Source organism: Convolutriloba macropyga, chromosome 1 (genome assembly GCF_964194025.1).
Source record: "Convolutriloba macropyga chromosome 1, txConMacr16.3, whole genome shotgun sequence".
Taxonomy (NCBI): Eukaryota; Metazoa; Xenacoelomorpha; order Acoela; family Convolutidae; genus Convolutriloba; species Convolutriloba macropyga.
Window position 1 is genome coordinate 2142963 of NC_134468.1, and position 20954 is coordinate 2163916.

The following is a 20954-nucleotide window of genomic DNA, read 5'->3' on the forward strand; positions in this document are numbered from 1 at the left end:
TTTGGCGTAAGTTTTTTGAAAGACAGTTAAAACTTTTTCATAAATGCAGTCTTAAAATTTTTTGACCTTTTTTTTAGCAAAATGTTTCAATTTTTCGTATTTATGAGTTCTGCTTTTTCCTATTTTTTGTTCTCTTCAGGAGAATAGATCTTTGTATCGGATGATTAGTTATCTTTTATATGTCTTGAATGCTGAACAATGAAATGTATTAGTTTTTCTTGAATTTTTTTTATTGATTTTTAACTTTGAAAAATCAAAAATGTGTTTTTGTTACGGTGTTCCTTACATTGTGCCCATATTCTTCACATTCTAGTTAGTATCATTCTATCTTATCTTTGTCCTGGCACCTACATTTATTTTCGGTATATTGATGTTTTCAATTGTTAAAAATGAATGATTTCAGCTTTTTCTTAGATTTTCGTCTTTTCTTTTGTTTGCATTTGATTTCATTCAACATAAGGCAGTACTGAGAGTTTGATATCAAGCCTTTTCCACAAGTGTTACTTAAAAATTTTTACTGCAATTTTCTTCCGGCCTTAGTATTAATTTAAACGATTTTTTGCCTTTGAATATTCTTCTGCTGCTTATGTCTTTTCTATGATCAATTTAATTTTTGAATTAGTATGCAATCAAATTGTCTAGCATATGTACAACAATGAACAAGTGTGTGCTGTTTTTTGTCTTAATTGCAGTGATTAGAAGTGTAATTATAGGTGTTTTCTGATTCTTAAATTTGAGCTTTCTGTTTTGAAAAGGTTTAACTTAGTTTCTAAGATTTATCTGCCGTTTGCTTTCGCGATCTTTTTCAGATTAGAATCATGAATTATTTGAGGGCAATTGATAACATTCTCAGCTTTTTTTTAGTCTATCACTTTTTTGACCTCTTTAATTCGCTTTTTTTTAACGTTACCAAACGTTTTCAATGATGTAAAATTTTGCTGCATTTTGTTTCTCTTGGTGACACTGGTTTAAGTTTCACCAATTTTTAGAGCAGACCTGGAGAGGTAATGAGTTAATGGTTTATTTCAAAAGGTAGTGGCTTCCGCTGCAATTACGGTTTTGTTAGTGAAGTTTTGACGCTTCGAGTTGCTTCCGCAATTCTTCCGGCTATGTTTTTTTTTACTTCGTCGAACTTTTTTTTCGCTTTACCATTTTGCCGCTTTTTCAGCATTTTGCGTGAAATATTTTTGACTTCTCTAGACTATTTTTTCTCTTCTCTCATTCTGTTAAAAGTGAATTTGAACATCAGTTGCTCAGCAAAGCAATTCAAAATGAACAGAGTCAGAATAAAAAACTGAAGTCAGAAATAGAAACGGGATAAACCCATAAAGCCCAATTTTAGATACCCGCTATTTGAACGTCGTTCCTATAAGTCTTAGTTACCATCTCTTATGCTTATTGGTATTGATAGTAGCCCCTGTAGCCTCTCTCTAAAAAACAGAAGTATGTTCAACTACGAAATGCCATCAAAATAAATCGGACTTAAAAAATGTTTTTGGACAAAAATCTTTTTTTCGATATCTTCTATTCTTTCAATCCCAATCATGCTTATTGGATTCAACGGCGGCTATCTGCCGGGTATGTTTTCGTTATAGTTTTATGCATTGGGAGCAGGCACTGATCAGTTTTGAAACACACAATTGCTTGGTTATGAACATTCTTTATACTGAGAGTTTGATATCAAGCCTTTTCCACAAGTGTCACTTAAAAATTTTTACTGCAATTTTCTTCCGGCCTTAGTATTGATTTAAACGATTTTTTGCCTTTGAATATTCTTCTGCTGCTTATGTCTTTTCTATGATCAATTTAATTTTTGAATTAGTATGCAATCAAATTGTCTAGCATATGTACAACAAAGAACAAGTGTGTGCTGTTTTTTGTCTTATTTGCAGTGATTAGAAGTGTAATTATAGGTGTTTTCTGATTCTTAAATTTGAGCTTTCTGTTTTGAAAAGATTTAACTTAGTTTCTAAGATTTATCTGCCGTTTGCTTTCGCGATCTTTTTCAGATTAGAATCATGAATTATTTGAGGGCAATTGATAACATTCTCAGCTTTTTTTTAGTCTATCAATTTTTTGACCTCTTTAATTCGCTTTTTTTTAACGTTACCAAACGTTTTCAATGATGTAAAATTTTGCTGCATTTTGTTTCTCTTGGTGACACTGGTTTAAGTTTCACCAATTTTTAGAGCAGACCTGGAGAGGTAGTGAGTTAATGGTTTATTTCAAAAGGTAGTGGCTTCCGCTGCAATTACGGTTTTGTTAGTGAAGTTTTGACGCTTCGAGTTGCTTCCGCAATTCTTCCGGCTATGTTTTTTTTTACTTCGTCGAACTTTTTTTTCGCTTTACCATTTTGCCGCTTTTTCAGCATTTTGCGTGAAATCTTTTTGACTTCTCTAGACTATTTTTTCTCTTCTCTCATTCTGTTAAAAGTGAATTTGAACATCAGTTGCTCAGCAAAGCAATTCAAAATGAACAGAGTCAGAATAAAAAACTGAAGTCAGAAATAGAAACGGGATAAACCCATAAAGCCCAATTTTAGATACCCGCTATTTGAACGTCGTTCCTATAAGTCTTAGTTACCATCTCTTATGCTTATTGGTATTGATAGTAGCCCCTGTAGCCTCTCTCTAAAAAACAGAAGTATGTTCAACTACGAAATGCCATCAAAATAAATCGGACTTAAAAAATGTTTTTGGACAAAAATCTTTTTTTCGATATCTTCTATTCTTTCAATCCCAATCATGCTTATTGGATTCAACGGCGGCTATCTGCCGGGTATGTTTTCGTTATAGTTTTATGCATTGGGAGCAGGCACTGATCAGTTTTGAAACACTCAATTGCTTGGTTATGAACATTCTTTATACTTATACTATCGTAATCGCATAGTGACTGATGTGTGATGTTGCTGGAAATGTTTATCTATATCAGGATTTTTCTCGAAGAATAGTCTTTCTGAACGGTTGCTTATTAAATAGAATTTTAGCCGAAAAATTTTATATGCAGTATGTAACACTTTAAATGGTTTATACGGCACCCATCATAACCCGTAAAACCCGTAATTTGTTCTCTCGGTTGAAATTTAATGATAATATTCCGGTTTTACATTTTTCCGCCAAAATGAAGTTTGGGCGATGAGAGAGAGAGAGAGATGCTTTTTGTGCTTGTAGTTGCTAAATCGGTGTATTTCCTTTTTTTTAGGAAAATGATAAAAAACAATTGAGTCATCAAGAATAACGTTGGGAGCAAATTTCTGCTTCCATTTGTCTCAAACATGTGTTTCAAGATCTTGTGAAATTACTGCTAAGCAGAATAGAATGGTGGTTTGTAATAATATGTTGATGTTGTTTTTAGAGTCGAAGGTGAATGCAAAGATAGCTGATTATGGTATTGCATGTCACGTGGGAGCTATGCACATATCTGCATCAGTCGGAACTCCAGGTAAAACACCAAGTCATTTCACCGAGAAAGATGTAATAGTAGATAAACTGCCTTCTTATAACGAATTCTAATTTCACTGATCTAATTTTGCTCAATCGTTTTTAGAAGAGTTTGTTATAACTAATTTAAGTAGGCGTTATTAATTATTCTTGCCTTATTTTAAGGTGTTTGCTCAAAATAATTTTTATTGTTAATTGAGCCGTGGTGTCATGTAAGGATTTAATTTGAAAGGCAGTACTATTGAAAGTAAATTTATTTGAAAGCGGAGGCATATTTTTTTTTAACGGTGGAATGAACTGAAACGGTTAATCAAAAGAGACATTTTTAATTGATGCCTATGTGTTGCCATTCTAATGCATTTAGGTTACAAAGCACCAGAGCAAATCAAGGGTCGCTATTCAATACAGTCGGATATCTACGCATTTGGGATAGTGGCCTACTACGTCGTCACTAACGGCACCCATCCATTTGAGGACATCCACTTTGCGGATCAGATTGACAAAGCTGTCTTGGCAAACACCAAATTTCCCTCCATCTCCGAGCGGGGAGCAGCTCCGTGGCCTGATATGGAAGACCTCATCAAGTTTGTTCTAACTGAGTCAAATGAGAAATTTTGGTTTTCCCGTTATAGACCCCCAGTGCAATATGGCCCCTATGATGGTATTTTTATGGCAATAGGTTCTTGCTGTTTTAAATGGGCGGGTATATAGCGTAGACAGAGCCGTACGTTTCCTTTGCTCTCACTTCTTTTGCGCTCGCTATTTTGCCCTCAATATTCGCGTGTGAAAAGATATAGCCTCTTAAGAATTTAGACTAGCCATTGCAGGTAACATGAAAAATATAAGAACAAGGTTGGGCTTAATAAGCCATCAGTTCAATAATGTTCATATTCTACCCAGAAAGAAGAGGCTTCAGTGATTTGCAATTTTTTATCGTTCAAGAGGTGGTGAGATCTTTTAGGATGGGAGAAGAAAAAAACAATGCTCTGCTTAAGCTAAAATAGTAAATAGTTAAGTTGAAAAAGTGGATTTTTCAAATGTTAAAATAGCAGCACAGATAAGCTACGATTTTCATCAGTCAGCCGTAAGACAGTGATCCAAAAAACCATTTTTTTCACATCGCAAAATCATTTTCACAAGTAAGATCTCGAGTTAATCGCTCAATAGGTTGTGTAAGATTAATTATTTTAGCTCTGAGCAACGAGGGGTCGCAACATATTCTCAGGCCTCAAGCATAGTTTTGGATAGATGTAATCTATATAAACGCATCTCTTTCCCCAAACAATTTCGATTGTAAGTCAGCTGTTGTTGAAGATTAAGCAAAGAATTTTAAATTACAAAATTGGAACCACTGACTACGTTATTAGGAGCTCGTTAATATTTTCATGCCCATAAAATGAAAATTTTCTTTCAAGATTTGATAAAATTAAAATTCTTTCAAAGCAGGGAGATTGTTTCACGAAAAGATTTTATGAAATAATACTTCAGGAAGATTGAGCTAATAACTTGTAAGAACTGATTGATGAGTATCTTGTGAGGTCTTGCACGATAGAACATCAAAAAGTGAAAGTGCAATCTTTATTGTGTGAGAATTGTTAAAATTTTACGGGATTTTTTTTACGAGCAAGTTGTAAAATTTTAATTTACACTTAAAATTTCCTCACTTGCAAATTGCAAATTTTTAATTTGAGGAGATAAGTTTAAAGACTGTCTCAATGTAATTGAAAGCTCTTTAGGGCATTTTCTAAAAGCAAGAAGTATGCCTCTATGCGGTTTAGACGTCAGTTTGTTTTGAAATCTTATTTTGAGTTGATAACAGTCGTTTTTTATGATTTTGACACTTTGTTAAAAAAATGCAAGTTGATTTTTCAGTCGTGCATGTTTTTTATTTTTGTGTTCTTATCGGGTAGTCTCAAAAACATCAATTATTATTGGCCGCCTAGCGGGCCGTTGTTTTGAGCAATTTTTTTTTTGCTCTAACTTTGTGCTAACGTGTTTATTCACTGAGATACCGTTTTTTTCGAAATTTTTAAGTGAAGTTGTGAATCTTGTCTTCATTTGTAGTTTTATTGTCTCGTTTTCTGCCATTAGAACTGCTAAATGGTTGGTTACTACTTCTGAACTTTTATGATATGCCGTGAAGTATTTTGGCATGTTTTTGTGAGGTTCTCTCAGTTTGACGCCACTGTCTTTCGAAGGTACTCTGGTTTTTGCCAGATTCTTCAGTTTTTGCTTCTTCTTGTATCGTGTACGCATTCTAACGATGCATAGGTTCAGTTTTCAGTGATTCTTAAACTCTATTTCTCGGATTAAGAATTTCCTTAATTTTTTTTTGTTTTTAATCATTTTTGATCATATAGGGTCAAAGGCTAATTGGATGTTGCCGAAAAATTGTTAATGGTCAGGCCATAAGTTAAATCAATTCTTTGGATTGTAAATCAGGACTTGTCCTGCTATGTTTTTTGTCATTGGTGTTTTGAGACTACTGTTCTGCGAAGCCCTCGCAGCTATTTTCCGGCAATCTGCTTGATATGTTTAAATAGGTTGAAAACTTTTCAAAGCTTTATAATAATTATAATATTCCTTATCCTGTTGTACTCTAAAACAGAAAAAAGATATGTGCTCTCACTGAAGGTGTATTGGTGTCATTTTAGACATTGTACTGCGCCTATTGAGGAGAACAGACCCGAGTCTAAGGATCTGATTGACCTCATTCGCTCTTTCGACGCCCAGCTGATGCGTAGGAGTGTAAAACTCCCCAATGATCTGTCTGACACTTACGTGGTCAACTGTATTACTGCCATGAGATGCCACGATGACTATTTAAGGTAATTATTGTGTGGCGGCCAAGCAAGCCGATGGGCAAGGAAGCCGAATTTTGAAAAATACATCACGAAGGTAAAAAATTTTAGAGGGGCGTATTATAAATTGTGCCTGGCGGGCCAATGGGCTGGTCGCGCTTTCGGGATTACATTCCACAGCTGATAAGAGACGTAGACATTGACAGGGATTCGGTGGGGCTTGCAATAACTGGATGTCTTAGAAATTACATATTTGTTTCATTGGTGCACAGTTAACAATGTATTCTCTCTAAAAGATTACATAACTGTTACATAACATTCGGCTTGCTTGCATGTCCGCTTACTTTGCGTTCGTCTAATTAATGCAATTTTTTCTGACGTAGGATCTGACATCGTGGTTTAATGCATGATTTTCTTTTGATCTTGATGTGTTATAATTATTGGAATTGTTACTTTGCAAAATTACTGTTTATTATAGCTGCGAAGCTGTAAGCTGAGCGTAGCTATATTGCGGTGCTCTTGGTTTTTTTTTGTTTCGTCGTCTGACGCTTTATTTTCGTTTTACATTTGTTCTAGAACATTCTGTCTCGTCACTGCTTAAATGGCTTTTTCGCGCTTGATTTCACGCTTTCTGCGTGACCTAAATTGCGGTTATTCAGAAACAGAATCTGTTCCTAAAACAAACTTGATTGTAAGAAAACAGATCGTATGGTCCGACAGCCGAGTGGTTAAGGCAACTGGCTGTTAATCCGGAGATCGCCGGTTCGAGACGCGACAGGGAAACTTTTTTGTGCACCCAAAAACAACCTCCTTTGAAATAAACTTGTAAGTTTCATGGCGGCGGCGATAACTATTATCAACTCACTTCTGTATCTTTTTCCATCTGTATTTTACGGCACGCAAGTCTATTTCGCAGCTATTCCGGCAATCTGCCGGCTATGTTCTAATTATTGCAATTTTGCTTAATTGACAGTGCAGCATAATGCAGGATGTTGCCTTGGTTTTGATTTTTTGTTTTTTGCTTAGTTTTTTGCTCGCAGCAATAATTATTTGTGTCTGTTCCAGACTCCTTGTGGCTACTGGTTCAGACAAAGAAAAGCGATCTCATGTAATAACCATCGACTACAACAACACGAAAACTGCCCAGAAAGCGGTCACACTTCCCGAGAAAGAAATAATGTCAATCAGACTTATCTCAGAAACTGAAGTTCTTCTCGGAACTCTGCATGGATCTCTCTACAAAATGAGTTTGGAAGGCAATAATGATTTTTCAAAGCTTCTGCAATTTCCAGCCGATACTATTTTGAGCATTGTTGGTTGTACACCTGAGTACCAATCGGAAGTGATAATGCTGGGTATGGCTTCGGGAACGCTAGTCTGTATTGACAAAGAGCAACTTTTGTGCAATCAGAATTTGACTAGCTACTCAAGCGGTATTTATATTTTCAAGTTAGCATCCGATTTGAGATCTGATACGGCTGAGACGCCAATCTGTAATTTGATCAACACGAAAGAACACCTGGTTTGGATTTCTTGTGGGTCTCAACTTCTGTATTACGAGGTGTTTCTCACCGACTTGACTTTGAGCGATAGCCGAGACACAGTAGAGATGGCCGACTCTGATCCGAGGTCTTATCTTTGCAATAGCAGGTACATTAAAATTCGGATCTATTCTGTTTCGGCCCCGCAGCTTAGTGAGCATAAATTTTTTATGACCCCCAGGCGCACGTGCTATTTCTGACATAGTAACGTGCTATATAACAACATATAATTTGTAACTGGGGGTCAAAACACTGGGGGGCCGAAACAGAATAGATCCGAAAATTCTGTACGAATTTGTCCATCGTTTTTATCCTCAGCATTCTCTTTTCCTAAGCTAAATTTAACCTGGAAGCATAATTTTGAGCAATTAGCTGAATCCTTTTGTTGGTTTCCATGAATATTAACACCTAACTAACCGTTTTTTCATTGGAATTAGGTTAAATTTTTTAGTCTCGATTTGTGAACTTTTTAAGTAATCGAAATGCCTCTGTTAAGAATTTCAAGCGGCTGAACTGAAGCGACTCTTCCACTATTAATAAGGCTCTAAGTGTTTCACTGCTTACTACTCAGCTTGTTTAAAAATGTAAACAAGGAGGATTGGTATTGTGCGTCCGCACCATTAGGTTTCAACCCTTACGGTATACTTAATAGTCAAGCATCCAATCAACTAAATTCAAACAATGAGCACATATCGGGCGACGTATAATAACTTCGTATTCCAATAATTAATAGCCGCCCTCATCTTCTCAGCCGGCTATTATAGCGCTCCTATTTTTTTTTACAATTCAAAGAATTTGAATTGTATTGGGGCGCTGTCTTTTTTTTTTTAAGATCTGTTCACACATTTTCATGATTTTTGAAGTCAAATTGGAGTAGTGATTTTGGTCACGCCGAAACAGGAAGTGGAGCGAAAAAGCGAGTGGTTTTGCGGCGTGAAATTTTTTCGCTCTAAATTTAAAGTAGAGTCAGAAAACGGTGTTTGAACAAAAATTCGGTTTCTCGGCAGTGGTTTTGTGTTCACATGCGGCAATTTCACTTTGATTTTTACTGTTTTTTCGATTTTTTGGATCGGATTTTTTTCTAAATGGTTTTCCCAATCCATTCATAGTCCGTTCTAGGTCTAGTTTTCTGTTTAGTCAATGAAAATTCTTTGAATTGTACGTCAGGACTTGTCCTGCTATGTTTTTTTACTTCGTCGAATAAAAAAATGTTTCGCTTTACCTCATTTTGCCGCCTTTTCAACATTTTGCGTGAAATCTTTTTGACTTCTCTAGGCTAGTTTTTCTCTTCTCTCATTCTGCTAAAAGTGATTTTGAACATCAGTTGCTCAGCAAAGCAATTCAAAATGAACAGAGTCAGTAGAAAAATTGAAGTCAGAAATAGAAACGGGATAAACCCATAAAGCCCAATTTTAGATGCCCGCTATTTGAACGTCGTTCCTATAAGTATTAGTTAACTCTCTCTAATGCTTATTGTTATTGATAGTAGCCCCTGTAGCCTCTCTCTAAGAAACAGAAGTATAATCAACTACGAAATGCCATCAAAATAAATCGGTCTTAAAAAATGTTTTTGTACAAAAATCTTTTTTTTTCAATATCTTCTGTTATTTCAATCCCAATCATGCTTATTGGAATCAACGGCGGCTATTTTCCGGCAATCTGCCGGGTATGTTTCGTAATATAATCAATGCTTGGCTGATAGCAGAACAGTCCATATCTTCGGGAATTCAACTTTGTGAATATTGCTCTCAAACGAAGTTTGTGGTAATTATATTGGTCCTGTGGCCTTTTTTGCGATTTTCCTCCTAGCTGATTCTTCGTCTGACTCATTTGACTCAGGTAGTGATAATTGTAGATCTCCGCTTGATTTAAAAAAATCAGCCGGTAAAGCAATTAGCTACGGAGTTTGATCTGAGACTGGATATTTTCTTGTTTTGGATACTGTAAAGATTCTTATCAATGCTAAACTAGAAAAAGCAGCATAAATTTTTTGAAGTCAAATTTAATGACCAGCAGATTTAATGACAAGCTTCTGTTGTTTTAGTTTATTAATGAAGCCGAGCAGTCAAACCCTGTATTAATGTATAATTTTAGTATTATTAAAAAATTGTAAATTCTGTTTTTTTTTTTAAAAACGTGCTCATCCTTTTTCTCAACGAAGTATTTGTTTTTCGGTTTTTTAACAATGCATAGTTTTCAAAATTCCCGTCAGTTCCCTGTAAGCCAACAGTTAAAGGCAACCTTTTTATCGACAGTTGCAGATGAGAACTTTAAATCCCAGTTACCTGTAAAATATCAAAAAGATCCAACAAACAACGAGGAAAAATTGCGCTGAAAATAACTTGTTCCAATTGTTTTGCTGTAAAATTGACGTTTTTTGACTTTGACGTGCACATTTTCAGCTTCTTTTACAGCCCCTTATTTATTTTTGTGGTCTGACTCCTGGCGTTGACAGTTAACACCTTCATCTGGTGTTAACAACGAATTATTTACATTTTTAAATTTTGCAGAAAAATGCATTGGTTTGTTAACATTTTTCTTACTAATTATAAAAATTCGTTTTTTAAAAAAATGAGTCCTCATCTTTTTCGACGAAACACATTTTTCAATTCTGTAACAATTTTTGACTTAAAAATTTTCATTTAATCCCCTGTGAACCAACATTTAAAGAGATCGTTATTATCGCCAGTTGCAGACGATCTCTATAAGTCACAGGTTCTTTGTGAAATGAAAAAAATTCCAAAACGAGAAAAATTGCGCGTTTTGTCCAAGTAATTTGCAATAAAAAAAATTGGCGTATTTTAAATGCAAAATAATCACTAGGATTTTGACCTGCACTGTTTCAGCTTCTTTTCTTTTGCAGCTTTTTTATTAATTTTCCAACCACCTGGTGCTGACAGTTAAAATCTTCTGGTATTAAAAATAGAAATATTTTTTACATTTAAAATTTTACGAAACAATGTACATATTTGGCGTTGAAATTATATTTAAAAAAATCAACTAATGATATGCCCATATTTACTGTTTGCGTCTTCAGCTGAAAATGGCACTTATTTTTTCTTTTGTTTTTGAAAGAAACTTTAACTGTTCATTCATAGTGTTTTTTAAAGTGTTTTTAAAAGATTTGATTTGCGCATTTTGGTTGAACACTTCACACTTTTTGTACTACGAGAGATCACAAATTTTTGGAACAAGCTGGGCGTTTGGAAATCACATAACGATACTGTTTTGTTATTCAGAGATTTTTAACTCTGTTTTATAATCAGAATTTAAAATATTTTATAGGAGCAAGCACCTTTTTGCGGTCACTATAGTATTTGGGCTCAGTTTTTTTGGCCGGGAAAGCCCGACGAATTATAATAAAATTTAAATTGAAGTTTAATTAATAGCCGCCGTCAGCCTATCAAACGGCTATTTTTGAGGTGCTCTCCTTTTTTTTACAATTCAAAGAATTTGAATTGTATTGGGGCGCTGTCTTTTTTAAAGATCTGTTCACACATTTTCATGATTTTTGAAGTCAAATTGCAGTAGTGATTTTGGTCACGCCAAAACAGGAAGTGGAGCGAAAAAGCAAGTGGTTTTGTGACGTGAATTTTTTTCGCTCTAATTTTAAAGTAGAGTGAGAAAACGGTGCTTGAACAACAATTCGCTTTCTCGGTAGTAATTTTTTGTTCGCATGCGGCAATTTTACTTTGATTTTTAATGTTTTTTTCGATTTTTTCGATCGATTTTTTAAATAGTTTTCCCAATTCATTCATAGTTCATTCTAAGCTTAGTTTGTTTGAACCAAATTTCTCTTTCTCGCTAGTGGATTTTTCTTCACATGCGGCAATTTGACATTGATTTTCAGTTTTTTTTCCGTTCTAGGTCTAGTTTTTCTTTAGTCAATGAAAATTCTTTGAATTTTACGTCAGGACTTGTCCTGCTATATTTTTTAATTGGCTTTGCCTTTTGATCACGTTTTTCGTTTTACATAATTCACGTTTTTCACGTTTGGCTTCTGACTTGCCTCACTCACTGTTTCAACTGAATGGATTCTAAATTCTTTCACGCATTGAATTACGCAATGTAGTGAAAACGGTCAATGTCAAGAGCAAAATCAAAAGAAAGGGGATAAACCGATAAATCCCGGTCATTAAGTCATAGTGCATTAGGTTATCAAAGTTCATTAGAGCAATAATTAGCTGATATTAGCGTTAGGCTTAATACCCTTCATTTTAGAAGCTGAAGTAAGTAGAGGTTTAGAATCTAACTGAAACTGCACACTGAATTAGAACAATTTTTGTAACTTAGGAAAATTTTTTGTCAATTTCACTCTCTTCTTTTTCTGTTTCAATCCCGATGTACGTCTAGCGCGTCAACGGCGGCCATTTTCCGGCAATCTACCGGCAATGTTTCTATATTAATTCGACAGATTTTTCACAATCTGGATTTTTGCTGTGTGGTGGCTGCAGCTCTGTTGCTTCTGTTTTTACTGGAGTGTGATCAACCGAAAGCCGTGGTAAATAACTTTGATATTTTTGTATCAAACAATTAGCAATTATCATTATAAAAGAACTTTGATAGTATTTGACGCAATCGAGAATTGTTGATAAGGTTTTTTAAGTAGAGCTAAATTGGATGTTCTTGAATTCTTGAAACGCTTAATGGGTTCATCTTTTAGTCAACATTTAATGAGTTTCGCAGAATATAGGAAGCAAAATTAATCATGCATCTGAAAGTAATCAAGTCTCTTAAGTCTCTTTCAACAAAACTTTGCTCTTAAATGATTTTTTTGATATGTTGAAATGACACCGTTGATATTTTTTCTCAGAATTAACTAAAATACTGAAACACAATTATCTAATTGATTTGCCATATAATTTGCAGACTAATTTCAAAAAGTTTACTTGAAAACATTAAGCCTCGTTTTCCGCTCAAATAACAAAAATAAAATTTTTTGATGGATTGTGTTGTACATAATCAATTATTTTAGTGCAGTAAATTATGATACGTTGTACTTATTTATTGAGTGTACTTAATCCTGAAGGGCAGGTGTTGAAGTCAAGTTTAGTTCATTTATTATTTCATGTGCTTGTCTGTTACCCTAATTCCCGAATCGGGAAATTATTGTTCATGTTTGTTGTGACTTCTGAGAACCCACTTTGTACTCAGTTTCATTCTCTTAGTTTTGCACCTCGAGTACAGTTGCCCAATTTAATTTATTTCTTGTCAGTCGTATTCACTAGCTGAGTAAATTAGACAAGTATTTGTCGAGCGATTTGTTGAGTCGTGAATGTATACGACATGACGCAGTCAGCAACGCAAAAGCGGACCCCACTTGGCATTGAGCCTTTCTGGGAAAAGCCGAGTGCTGATCCTCCATTGAAGTGGGAGAAATGGCAGATGCAGGCAAAATTGGCTCTTCTTGCGAAGGAAAACATTGCATTCGACATCTTGCTCGAACCAAAACCCGAAGCTGTTAAACTACCGCTAGAACCAATTTACGAGAATACAATAACAGGTTCTTCAGCTCAATCGGAAAGAGAAAGGTTAGCAAGAAAGGCACAGCTGAAAATGAATTGTGAAAATCGATGTCAGAAACAAATGGAGATAGGGATCATGTGTGGAGACAAGCCGTGGGCACAGGCAGACCGAAAAACAGTATCAATGCTATATCTCAGTTTGGGCACAGAGGGAAGACGGATTATTTGCAGCAGGAACTCTCATCTCAAGATGGACATATTGACAACAGTAGAGCTTTGGAATATCATGGAATCTACATTCATTTGTCAGCGAAACATTACCTTTGATGGGTACATGCTCCTCACTACCAAACAGTCGAAGGGAGAATCCATTGAACATTTCTTTGGCAAATTGAAGGAATTATCCGAGAATTGTGATCTTGGAAACCAGGAGGATACACTGATCAGAGATCTGTTTATTGCGAACATGCAAGATCCGGAAATTCAGAGGGAGTTGCTTAAAGAAACTCTTGAACCAGCTCAAGCCCTATGCTTGGACAAACATGGAACTTGGACAACGAAATCAACTACAGATCTCGAATACACAACCCGCATCGCATATTAATGCTATAATTCTACAACGATCTTTTCGCCAACCAAATCAGCGGCCAACTACTTCAAACTCTACTCGACAGTCGAATCAATTTTGCCGTAATTGTGGCCTGACTTGGTCAGCAAATCACAAGGATAAGTGTATTGCAAAAGGCAAGACCTGCAATAATTGTGGTTAAGAGAATCATTTCTCACGAGTATGCGGCAAGCCGAAGTCTTTCTCTAATAAGTCCACTCGCTCTAGCATTAACTCAATTGAGGAAACTACAACTGATCAGTCCGTGAATGCGATCCAAAATGCTGATTACAATCCCCAATGCGAATCTGACTATGATAGCTCAGATGACAATATGGTAGCTAGCATTGCTAGTAACTCTATTCAAATCGAACCAAAGAATACCACGAATACCACTTTACAGATCGGAAATTCTCAAGTAGGACTTCTTATTGACTCCGGTAGTGTGTATAGTATTTTGAACTAATTTCTCGCTATGGAAATAATCGACAACTCTATTTTTGCACGATGGCTGACAACAGCACCCGCCCAAGAACTTAGAACGTTTGCTAATGAACCCATAACTGTTATTGGAATGATACAGTCAGTAATGGGTGGCGGATCGAAGACGCCGAATTTGTGGTGGTTAAAGACGGACTAAAACCACTGATTGGCAGAGATTTATTCGAAGCCCTCGGAATCTCAATCACAAACCCTCTGTTCAAATGAAGACGAAGAGACGGTCACACCAAATGAGTTGTTACCAGAAGAGCATTGGGGGAACACTCGTAGCGACGATGAGGTCGAGAGAAATATGTGCAAGGCTACACGGGACGCTTCCACGCGCGAACGACTTGCCACTGACAAAGAATCTAGAGTCTTGCGCACCACAAAAGCCAATCGACCGATACCGCTAAAGGAGCATGCAGTGCAGATCAACATTGCCAGAAAGAAACACCCCCATAGACGATCGAAAAAGTACCTCGATGGACTTTACGAGGTGTTAGCCCCAGGGTCAGTGGTTCAGAAAACAGACCAACATGCATCAGTGATACGTGAGCCTGGAAAGCTAGAGGTGACAGTCCGGAATAGTGACATCTCAAAATTTGGCACACGCGTTGAGCGAAAACAAAACTGATGGACTATATGAACCGCAGAGGGCCACGTATACTTAAGACAACAGAGGCTAAAATATTAAGCCATATTAAGGAATCAACACGCGTCCAGAAAGGTGATCGCAAAATGAAGCACCGAAAACGTGAGACGGGAAGCGGAGTCTCCTCAAATAAATCTAACATTGCTCGTGCAATGCGCGTTCGCATGCCTAAAGTGCCGGAGAATTTTGCAACGCCAGAAACGTCCTCTCAACCAGAAGCTACTCCTGAGCCACAAATTATTACTTCCGAGGTAATAATTGCCCCTCCAACGGATCAACGTTCAGAATTGATTCTACCATCTACTTCGGCTCCAGTAGAAGCTTTACAACAGATTCCGCCACGAACAACTAAGAGGAAGCGCAAGAGCCCGAAATGGTACGGGTACGACAATGACGATTCGTCTGGCGAGTCGACTAATTCCTGCCCCCCAATTTTTCTGCAGCCCCGCAGAAAGCGACGTGCAGGTGATGTGGAATCGGTACAACCGTCAGTAGTTCAAACGATTGTGGATACTGCGTCTCAAGTGGAACCTATTGCAAATCCATTCCCCTCGCCTATCATAGGGGAGGTATCTCCAACCGATCCCCGCATTCGACCAGCAGACCACAGTTCTTCTGATGAGCAAATACTCGATGAAGATATGTAGTTAAACTCTAAACGTTTAAAACTCGATATGTTATTACTTATGACTAGCTATGATAACCAGTAAATATATTGTTGATAACTATTTAACCGGTGAATAAGTATTAATTTATTATCAGTATTGTTATTAAAATTCCATTTCATGCAATTTTAATTTTCACCAAAGAGGGAGAAATGTTGTTCATAATCAATTATTTTAGTGGAGTAAAATTATGATACGATGTACTTATTTATTGAGTGTACTTAATCCTGAAGGGCATGTGTTAAAGTCAAGTTTAGTTCATTTATTGTTTCATGCGCTTGTCTGTTACCCTAATTACCGAATCGGGAAATTATTGTTCATGTTTGTTGTGACTTCTGAGAACCCACTTTGTACTCAGTTTCATTCTCTTAGTTTTGCACCTCGAGTACAGTTGCCCAATTTAATTTATTTCTTGTCAGTCGTATTCACTAGCTGAGTAAATTAGACAAGTATTTGTCGAGCGATTCGCTAAGCGAATTCAATTATAAAACTGTTAAGCGCACTCGCCGCGCAAGTAAGCGTACGTTAATACAGACGTGATTCGCAGTCCAAGATCAAGTACACAATATTGATTGTGTACGACAGATTGATTGGGGTTTTCAATGGTATCCATTAACTCTTTTTGTATCTCTTCGGAAGGGACACTAGAGTGCTTTATAGCGTCAATTGAAATTTGAATTACCGTCTTTAAGTGGTTTCAATGTTTTCCGCCTAATTTGCACAAAGTTAGAGTTTTCGAATAATGGCTATAAAAAATTAGCTTTACCTAATGGAGTTTTCTCTTTCTAAAAGTCCCTCGAAAAACGCGCAAAAATTGATTGTGCTTTTTCATTCTACACCTTACCAGTAATATATAATAAGCTCTAACGGCACCATTTGACGCTGTACAGTGAATTTGTCTGGGCTGCTAATCGAGACCTCCGAGTTAAATTGATTGGCCTGTCTGTCTGTCTCTCGAGAGCTATTCATTTGACGTCCCTGGTTTATGTTTTAGAATTACCAGATACTGTCATGGTTGATGTCTTGTTTTAGCTTGGGAAGAGAGATCTTCAGTTCTGGGCATGATGCAAAGCTAGCCCCAATCAGCCGCCTAGTGGTCCATGATAAGCACATTGTCCTGTCGAGAATACGCAATCCTGTCCTTGAGGTGAGATATTATAATATTTAATTGTTTACGGATTGGCTTATTACAAAAGATCATTTATTACAATAATCTGATCTTTTTAAATTTTACACCTTCGCAAATGTGCTTCGCAAGGACACAATTGACGCCCTAGATCGTATTCAGGACCCTAGATATCTATTTTTTTTAAATAAATCTCATTGTCAATACAGAACGCTCCAAAAAACTAGAAATTCTCAGTAGTAAAGCGGTCGTCTTAAATTTTGGATCTGGATTTATTAGAAATATGATTAACATATACTATACATATGTACATATTAGATATGCAATCAAGAAATACGCTGACATAAAATTAAAATGCATGGTAAAACGTTGTCACCCTGTCACAAGGACAAGAATGATAAAATATCTACAAATAATAAGATACCTCTGCAAATTTCAACCAGGCTTTACATATTAAACTACAGAAATAAAGTGATGTAATACAGCGCCCTCCATAGGTTAGTAATTAGTCCACATGAAGAAATTGACTTCAGAGTTGCAAAAGTAGAGTTAACAAGCCGAATCGCAATTTGCTGTGAAAAGCACATGAATGGTTCCAACACAGACGTTTCGACTTTTGGCAATAAGTAGTTTTCTGTGTGCATAATGGTGCACAATATTGAAACATAGACTGCATGCTAACTCTGATAAGACAATCAGTATTTCGAACGTGAATTCAATAACAGGCTTCGAGATAACAAAATAGAAATCAACGTCTTTCCAACAGTAAGTATAGTAAGTATAAGTATAGTCTGTCCCATAAAGTTGAAATAAGTGAACGTTCGAAAAACGCCAAAAACGTGCAAATGAGCATAAATGTGCTCATTTGAATGTCAACGTTTTTTCCAATAAGCGTCTATTCATCATTTTTTCTACATGTTTTAAATTTGAACTTTGACCTTTGAATTCTAACCTGTGGCTTTTGAAACGTTCGCTTATTTCAACTTTATGGGACACGCTATAAAGTGTATGCAAACGAGTTATTATAGTAAGTCCCATAAAGTTGCAATGCAAGCGAACGTTCGAAAAACTCCTGGCAAGCAAATGAACATCAAAGTGCTAATATCTGCATGTTTTAAATTTGAACTTTGACCTTTGAGACGTTCGATAGCGTTGCAACTTTATGGGACTGACTATATGAAGCAACATACGAAGTACTAACGTCCAAAGTAACCAAGGTGAAACTTAGACGACAAGGTTTTTTGATGCTCTTTTACAGTTTTTTTGTCTGGTGTTATTGACGTCAAAATTGGTTCGTATTCAGTGAACAATCGTCTAGATAACCTAAAAATTATAAGCCGAAAACCACCTTAATCTGTACAAATCGTGGTTATATTTACTTAAAATTAGTTTAGACGAACTATATTAGAACAGATTTCATGCGTATTGAAACTTTTCTCGCTTCTAAGATTGTTCATTTTTTTGCGGTAACAATCGTCAAGCGAATTCAATTAAAATAAAAAGATATTCAACAATCGTCGTACGATTGCGAGTCACGCAGAGTTGTTTCAACAATCGTCGCACGATGGTAACATTTTTTTTCGGAAATGGGGCTTATTTACTTAGTAACACTGCAGATTTCAGGCAAATAGCAGACGTTGACTTCACTGATCAAAGTAGGATTGAAAACAGATAAAGAAAGGCGGAGAAATTACCAATTTTTTTCTAACTGTTGCTATTTCACTAGACTAGATAAATATGCAGAACTCGGCCTGCCTCTAAACTAGAAGATGGCCAGCTCAATTCTAATAACATCATCATTGACCCTAAAATTCTCTAAGTCCTAATGAGCGGGCTTTATCAGTTTAATCCGTTTTGTATTACTTTTCGCTTTCGAAGGTGAATGTTTTCCGACTTTTTGCGAAACTCATTGAAGTTCAATCAGTTGAAACAGCACGCGAGGGAAGTCTGATGTAAAACGTAAAAAATGTGATTTGTACAAAGGAAAAAATCTGAAATCCGCTTAGAGGTATAATATAAGACTTACGAGTTTGTGGCAATGCTTTTCACAATTTCGGTAAATAGTCGAAAAAAACTTCGTTAGTTAACAGCTCGCTACTTTGCAGTAGTTTTTGTCGTTTCTTTGACATCTACTTTTAAGCTTCTGGCTACTTTACACGTTTTGTAAGGAATACGCGAGCGTTTTTAACGTGTTTGTCAGATATTTGATAAACGTTATGGAACTACATCTAGACCGTTTCTTGCGCTATAAACTATCTCTATTTTGCAACATTTCATGGCTCTGAAATTGCTACAGAGCTGAGCCTCTTTTTTGAACTGTTTAAATTGTTTTCTAAAAATTCAAGGATCTTTTCCGTTTGTGCCCCCCCCCAGCTTACTGGGTGCATATTATTTGCAACCCCCAGACGCACGTGCAATATTTTTACATAATGATTTACTATGCAATGACACGTGCTCTGTCACTGGGGGGAGCATAACGTATTGGGGGGGGGGCACAGACGGAAAAGATCCAAATTCAAGAATCGTATTATTTTGGGTCTGAGCTTTTTTCTTGTGCAATGAAGTAATGGTTACGTGACTCCGCTTGAAGTCACTAAGAACTTCTGGCGTTTATCGAGAACCGCGAAGCGGTTCGAGATATAAAGTCAGAATTTCGAAGTGACTTCTGCAGAGTCACTTAACCATGCTTAAAACACGAAACGCGCTCGTTTTAAAATGACAAAATTCAACGAAATTCAACTTCTGGCTAAGTAGCAACTTCTGACATTTTCAATTCTGGCACTGCAGACATTCGGCATTTTAAAATGTGCACGTGAGTGTTTTAACTTGACTTCTGAGCAGTCAGAGCTATATTTGAAAACACATAAATCGGAACGTGCAAACTACTTAAGACCAAGAGACTGCTACCAAGAGTAAATGTATTGATTAACAACTTCGAGCAGAGTTGTAGTTGATGACACCTGGGATTATTAAAGCTCGTCGAGAGAGATGAAGTTACGAGAACCAGATTAAACTGGAAAAAACCCCTATTGCATTAAGCGTGAGTTCAGGTTTGTTACCGGTACTTAACAAAGAGAAAGCGATGCAACATTTCAATGAACAAATTGCTTTTTGAGCAATTTAAGTTTGTATCGTTGAGCCTGGATGTATATCTTCTTTCGTGTAGATGTTTTTAACTATTCAGTCATTGAGTACTTGTGTTTAACAGTTAGTACTTTTTTAACAATTAAAAGTTATAGAAGTCGCTTAAATCTTTTTGCGTTTCAGACGTACGTTTGGATACCCAGCAACTGCACTCTTCAGCTCCTATGCAAACTGGATCTCTCAGCTCCAAGAGTCCTCAAAACCACAGAAATTCCCTCCCCTCAACATCTCTACATAAGAGACATTGCCATCGTGTCACATAACACTCTTTGGGTGTCATTAAAAAGTGGACATATAATTGTACTCAATTTGTACCACACGGACGACACTGATTCGATCAAGATCATCAAGCGACACTATTTTGACGCGCAACTTCTGTTCACCTCTGAGGAAACGGAAGCGAACTGTGATTCGGAGTTCATTCCACTCGTGTTCTCTATCGGAAAGGGTTTCATGCACCCTCAAAAGTTACAAAGTAATGCCCAAAGGCACAGCAATTTGAAAACAAAAGGTCAAAGCAATTTGAGAAACAGGCCCTGGACTTTGATTTCGTGGAAGGCTTGTGATGCGTTTTAATAAATTTTCTGCTTCATGATACGAGTTTTGATATTAGAATTATTTATTAATTCAACTCAAGTGGCATTATTTTGCTAGTTGTTCTGAAACTTTGGCGATCTTCCCGTTACAAAATGAAGCTCGTGGGAAACAGTCTAAATAAAGTCAACTGGTTTTCATCACGTTCATTTTGAGGAGTGAAAACAAAGTTAGTTTTTCTTCGCTGTGATAAATTAGTTTATACGCCTTGTTTTCTCTGATCAGACCTTGAGTTTCACACACGGTGCTATCGGAATTGGATCTTAGATAATTAATAACGAAATTGGAGCCATCAATTTTGGGCTAATTAAAATATTGTCAGTTATGATCGGAGAACAGGATGAGAGTTGACCACTTTAGGCCACCTAAGGCATATTTTAACGCATATTTTTGATAAGTTTTACTCGACGAATTTGTCACTATTTATAACATGATC

The 20954-nt window shown here is 36.4% G+C and overlaps 1 protein-coding gene across 1 annotated transcript in view; it reads left to right on the plus strand.

Annotated features, from left to right (window-relative positions):
* LOC142357290 (leucine-rich repeat serine/threonine-protein kinase 2-like) overlaps positions 1–20569 on the plus strand; it is a 53155-nt gene extending 32586 nt beyond the window's left edge. The window contains exons 6-11 of the mRNA XM_075408970.1: positions 3355–3441; positions 3805–4024; positions 6095–6268; positions 7307–7891; positions 16687–16801; positions 20048–20569. Of these exons, the coding sequence (XP_075265085.1) occupies positions 3355–3441; positions 3805–4024; positions 6095–6268; positions 7307–7891; positions 16687–16801; positions 20048–20500 (1634 nt within the window). The 3' untranslated portion in view covers positions 20501–20569. The remainder of the gene's footprint in view (positions 1–3354; positions 3442–3804; positions 4025–6094; positions 6269–7306; positions 7892–16686; positions 16802–20047) is intronic.
* Positions 20570–20954: the final 385 nt, after the last annotated feature.